At 48.3% G+C, this 2,500-nt stretch overlaps 2 protein-coding genes across 2 annotated transcripts in view; one reads left to right on the top strand and one right to left on the bottom strand.

The window, feature by feature from the left end:
* Positions 1 to 1,155, bottom strand: part of arhgef39 (Rho guanine nucleotide exchange factor (GEF) 39) — a gene marked incomplete at its 5' end in the record, with an annotated part of 14,878 nt that extends 13,723 nt beyond the window's left edge. The window contains one exon of the mRNA XM_055159881.1: positions 1,025 to 1,155. Within this exon, the coding sequence (XP_055015856.1) occupies positions 1,025 to 1,155 (131 nt within the window). The remainder of the gene's footprint in view (positions 1 to 1,024) is intronic.
* Positions 1,156 to 1,960: 805 nt separating this feature from the next.
* The window catches only part of lmo3 (LIM domain only 3), a 15,237-nt gene continuing 14,697 nt past the window's right edge, over positions 1,961 to 2,500 (top strand). The window contains exon 1 of the mRNA XM_055159910.1: positions 1,961 to 1,976. The gene's annotated coding sequence lies outside the window, so the exon portion shown is untranslated. The remainder of the gene's footprint in view (positions 1,977 to 2,500) is intronic.

A 2,500-nucleotide genomic window follows, 5' to 3' on the forward strand; every position in this document is an offset into this window, starting at 1 on the left:
CACACACACACACACACTCACACACTCACACACACAGACACACACACACACACACAGACACACACACACACACACACACACAGACACACACACACAGACACACACAGACACACAGACACACACACACACACACACACAGACACACACACACACACACACACACAGACACACCAGGACTAAACCAGGACTAAACCAGGTCTAAACCAGGTCTAAAACAGGACTAAACCAGGACTAAAACAGGACTAAAGCAGGTCTAAACCAGGACTAAACCAGGACTAAAGCAGGACTAAACCAGGACTAAACCAGGACTAAACCAGGACTAAACCAGGTCTAAACCAGGGACTAAACCAGTCTAAACAGGTCTTAAAGCAGGACTAAACCAGGTCTAAGCAGGACTAAACCAGAACTAAACCAGGTCTAAACCAGGACTAACCAGGTCTAAACCAGGACTAAACCAGGTCTAAACCAGGTCTAAACCAGGACTAAACCAGGACTAAACCAGGTCTAAACCAGGACTAAACCAGGTCTAAACCAAGACTAAACCAGGACTAAACCAGGTCTAAACCAGGACTATATAAGGTCTAAACCAGGTCTAAACCAGGTCTAAACCAGAACTAAACCAGGTCTAAACCATGTCTAAACCAGAACTAAACCAGGACTAAACCAGGTCTAAACCAGGACTATATAAGGTCTAAACCAGGTCTAAACCAGGTCTAAACCAGAACTAAACCAGGTCTAAACCAGGTCTAAACCAGGTCTAAACCAGGACTAAACCAGGACTAAACCAGGACTAAACCAGATGCAAATAGACCATGATCCTTTGCTCCATTTCATTTACACTTTTAACTCTTAGTTCCTTGGACTAAGTTTTGTCGAGACGTTTCAAGAGGAAAAAGAAGAATATTCACAGTTTTGTTTGTTTGCCTCCACAAAATATCACAATAAATATCGTATCGTGAGGTGTGTATCGTGAAAATATGGTTCAGACTCTGGACTTGGATCTCGTGACAGTCCTGACACTCACAGCTGGATCCTGGAGAGGGGAAGCTCCAGCAGCTCCTCCAGACTCTGACCTCTGAACTCTGGACGACTCTCCTGAAGTTTCTTAAAGCGACGGAACGATTTACTCTTCTTCAACTGCGTCTGAAACACAAACACGACCAGGACTCAAACAGGACCAGGACTCAAACAGGTCCAGGACTCAAACAGGTCCAGGACACAAACACGACCAGGACTCAAACAGGACTCAAACAGGACCAGGACTCAAACAGGACCAGGACCAGGACTCAAACAGGACCAGGACTCAAACAGGACCAGGATTCAAACGGACCAGGACTCAAACAGGACCAGGACTCAAACAGGACCAGGACTCAAACAGATCCAGGACTCAAACACGACCAGGACTCAAACAGATCCAGGACTCAGACACGACCAGGGACCAGGACTCAAACAGGACCAGGACTCAAACAGGACCAGGACTCAAACAGGACCAGGATTCAAACAGGACCAGAACTCAAACAGGACTCAAACAGGACCAGGACTCAAACATGACCAGGACTCAAACATGTCCAGGACTCAAACATGTCTAGGACCAGGACCAGGACCAGGACTCAAACAGGTCCAGGACTCAAACATGTCTAGGACCAGGACCAGGACTCAAACAAAACCAGACCACAGATGTTAAGACACGAAAGCTCCTGTGTAGACTGTGCAAAGAGGCTCCTGAGACAGTCCAGCACAGAACTGCAGGTGTAAGATGCTGCAGGGAAACAAACATGGAGCGACATAACCAAGTGGTGGACAGAGTGTACAGAAACATCTGTGCAGAGTACAGGCTGGAGACCCCAGGATCAAGGTGGGAAACACCTCCAAAGGTTGTGGAGAACGACCGAGCCAAGATCCTGTGGGACTTCAGATACAGACTGACAGAATGGAGATGGACCAACCAGACATAGTGGTGGTGGATAAGAAACAGAGCAGAGCCGTGGTGGAACATCACAACACCAAGAGATGGAAACATCAGGAAAAAGGAACACGAGAAACTAGAGAAATACCAGGGGCTCAAGGAGGAGCTGGAGAAGGTCTGGAAAGTAAAGACATCAATGGTGCCTGTGGTGATCGGACACTCGGGGCTGTGACCCCCAAACTGGAAGAAACTACAACAGATACCAGGAAAAACAACAAACATCTCAGACCAGAAAAGTGCAGAACTGGGAACAGCAAAGATACTGCAGAACTCTCAGGCTCCCAGGCCTCTAGGAGCCCAGCTGGATCATCACCTTCCACCAACCACCGTGGAAGGTGATGAGGAGCACATTTTACATATATAAGGCCAAACCGCGGAACATTCCAGGCACATCTTCATGGAGTCAAGCAGGTGACGGACCCTCCTGTGTGACTTTAAACAGACGGAGGCGTGGAGGAGCGTGGAGGAGCGTGAAGGAGCGTGAAGGAGCGTGGAGGAGCGTGAAGGAGCGTGAAGGAGGGGTGGAGCGTGAGG

The sequence above is a fragment of the Boleophthalmus pectinirostris genome, unplaced genomic scaffold (assembly GCF_026225935.1).
Source record: "Boleophthalmus pectinirostris isolate CB_2022bp ecotype Guang Dong unplaced genomic scaffold, ASM2622593v1 HiC_scaffold_2825, whole genome shotgun sequence".
In the NCBI taxonomy this organism is placed as follows: domain Eukaryota; kingdom Metazoa; phylum Chordata; class Actinopteri; order Gobiiformes; family Gobiidae; genus Boleophthalmus; species Boleophthalmus pectinirostris.